Here is a 1801-nt window from a genome sequence, read left to right as displayed (position 1 = left end):
TAAAAGTATAACATAAGACAAAAGTCAAAGTATAAAAGTGTAACATAAAAAAAACTAATTCAGTACAAAAACCCTTCAAGGGTAGTAGTAACAATGTAGTCACAGTTTATTAGTGTAATAATAACAATATAATAGAACTATGGAAAAATCTTTGAATAAGATTCACCAGATTTGCACCGATTCAACATTCAAACGGTCTACAGCAGTCCTGTCAAACTCAAGTCCTCGAGGGCCGAGGTCCTGCTGGTTTTCCAGAAACTCCGCCTTAACTGCTGCTGATTACCTGGATCAGGTGTGTTTAGCCAATAAGAAGCTTCAATGGCAGCTTGGTTGGGAAACGTGTAGGACAGCGGCCCTCCAGGGCTGGAGTCCAACACCTGTGGTCTACAGTCTTCCCACTGTGATTAGGTGTGGTAGTATCAGATAATGGCAATCCAGTATGAACACTGTATACTACAAGCTACGTACACATGCGTACTGTGTTCATAGCATGAGGCACAAACACCTTTACTGGGGTCGACTTGTACAGGTGCTGGAGGGTCGTAGAGAAGATCAGCCACATCTCAAAGAGAGCGCTGATCCCCTAAGGCTCGTACGGCCACCTATAGAATGTCATGAAACTAGAACGTACCATTCTAAGTGTATCGGGAAGTGTTGTAAGGATAATAGAAGTTAACTCATGAGGTATGAGTGATGCTGTCGTACGGCCACCTTATGCCCCGCTATACTCGTTAGTAAGGTGTGAGGACCACTACAGACCATGTGTGAATGCCGTATAAAGGTGTGCACGTAAGTGCACGTAAGACACCACCAGGATATTCATAGAAACAAAGTTATCCTCCAATATCGTCCTCTCGAAAAGTCAGGCTGCACATGTGAAACATTTCATCTCTCTGTGTAATGTTTCTAGAAGACAAGAGAAGTCTAGACACCATAACTCAACTTTAAGACCTGATGAATGAGAATCTTCTGGTCATGCTATCGTTAGCACATCAGCTAAACATGAAGCAGTCGGCTGTGGACTCACCCCGATGACGATGATGCTCTGGATGGAAACATCTCCTTCTACCTGTATAGCACGGACCTGCTGCACAGGTAGACGGTGTTTGAAAGTGTGAAACTCTTTCCCGTTGACTTTAACCTGGAACAGGACATGTTGAACGTGAGAAGAGGGGTTGAACGTCCATAAACCTGCTGCAGTGTGAGCCGTCTGACCTCGTAACCCTCTGCGCCGATCCCGATGAGTGTCTCGAAGGCGTGGCCCTCGGTGAAGGGCATCCTGCGGATCTTCTCCTCCGACTCCCAGGACCCGTCCTTGAAGGCGTTGAAGACCACTTTGTCCCAGCCGTCAAAGCGGGGGTTGAAGTGCAGGGCGATGTCGCCCGACTCGGACTCGCTGCACCGCAGGTTGATGTGGAACCTGGCCACGCCCAGATAAGATAGGAGATGAAAGACAAGTGCAGGTGGAGCCAGGAGCACAAAGGAGGAGAATTCTGCTGCAGTGCTTTCATGTGTTTGAACATCCAGATAGGACTGTTTTCAGAAGGGGTGGAGAAGCCTGTGATACGGAAGTGTCCAAACAGAGAGACCCACCCAGAGAGATTACTGAAGGTGTTCCTGCAGCTTTAGGGAGGCAAAAAGGCCCCGAACAGAAATCTGGTCATGAGTCACGGAGAACTCCAGTTTGACTATAGAATGGACCTAATGTTGAGAAACTGAGATGTTTGCGTCTGCAGACCTGGAGATGTCCTTAGGAATGGAGCCCAGGATGGAGATGGACATCCCTTCTCTCAGGCCTCCA

General features: G+C 47.4%; 1 protein-coding gene across 1 annotated transcript; it reads right to left on the bottom strand.

The window, feature by feature from the left end:
- Positions 1–1027: 1027 nt before the first annotated feature.
- LOC112139396 (galectin-4-like) lies at positions 1028–1801 on the bottom strand (the record flags this gene model as incomplete). Its single annotated transcript, XM_024262180.2, has 3 exons — positions 1739–1801; positions 1216–1420; positions 1028–1141 (listed from the first exon to the last, which is right to left on the bottom strand). Coding segments are annotated over exons 1-3 (363 nt in total), but the record flags the coding sequence as incomplete, so codon positions are not given.

Source organism: Oryzias melastigma, unplaced genomic scaffold (assembly GCF_002922805.2).
Source record: "Oryzias melastigma strain HK-1 unplaced genomic scaffold, ASM292280v2 sc01153, whole genome shotgun sequence".
Taxonomy (NCBI): domain Eukaryota; kingdom Metazoa; phylum Chordata; class Actinopteri; order Beloniformes; family Adrianichthyidae; genus Oryzias; species Oryzias melastigma.
Note: the sequence above shows the minus strand (reverse complement) of the source record. Positions and strands in the feature narration are given on the sequence as shown.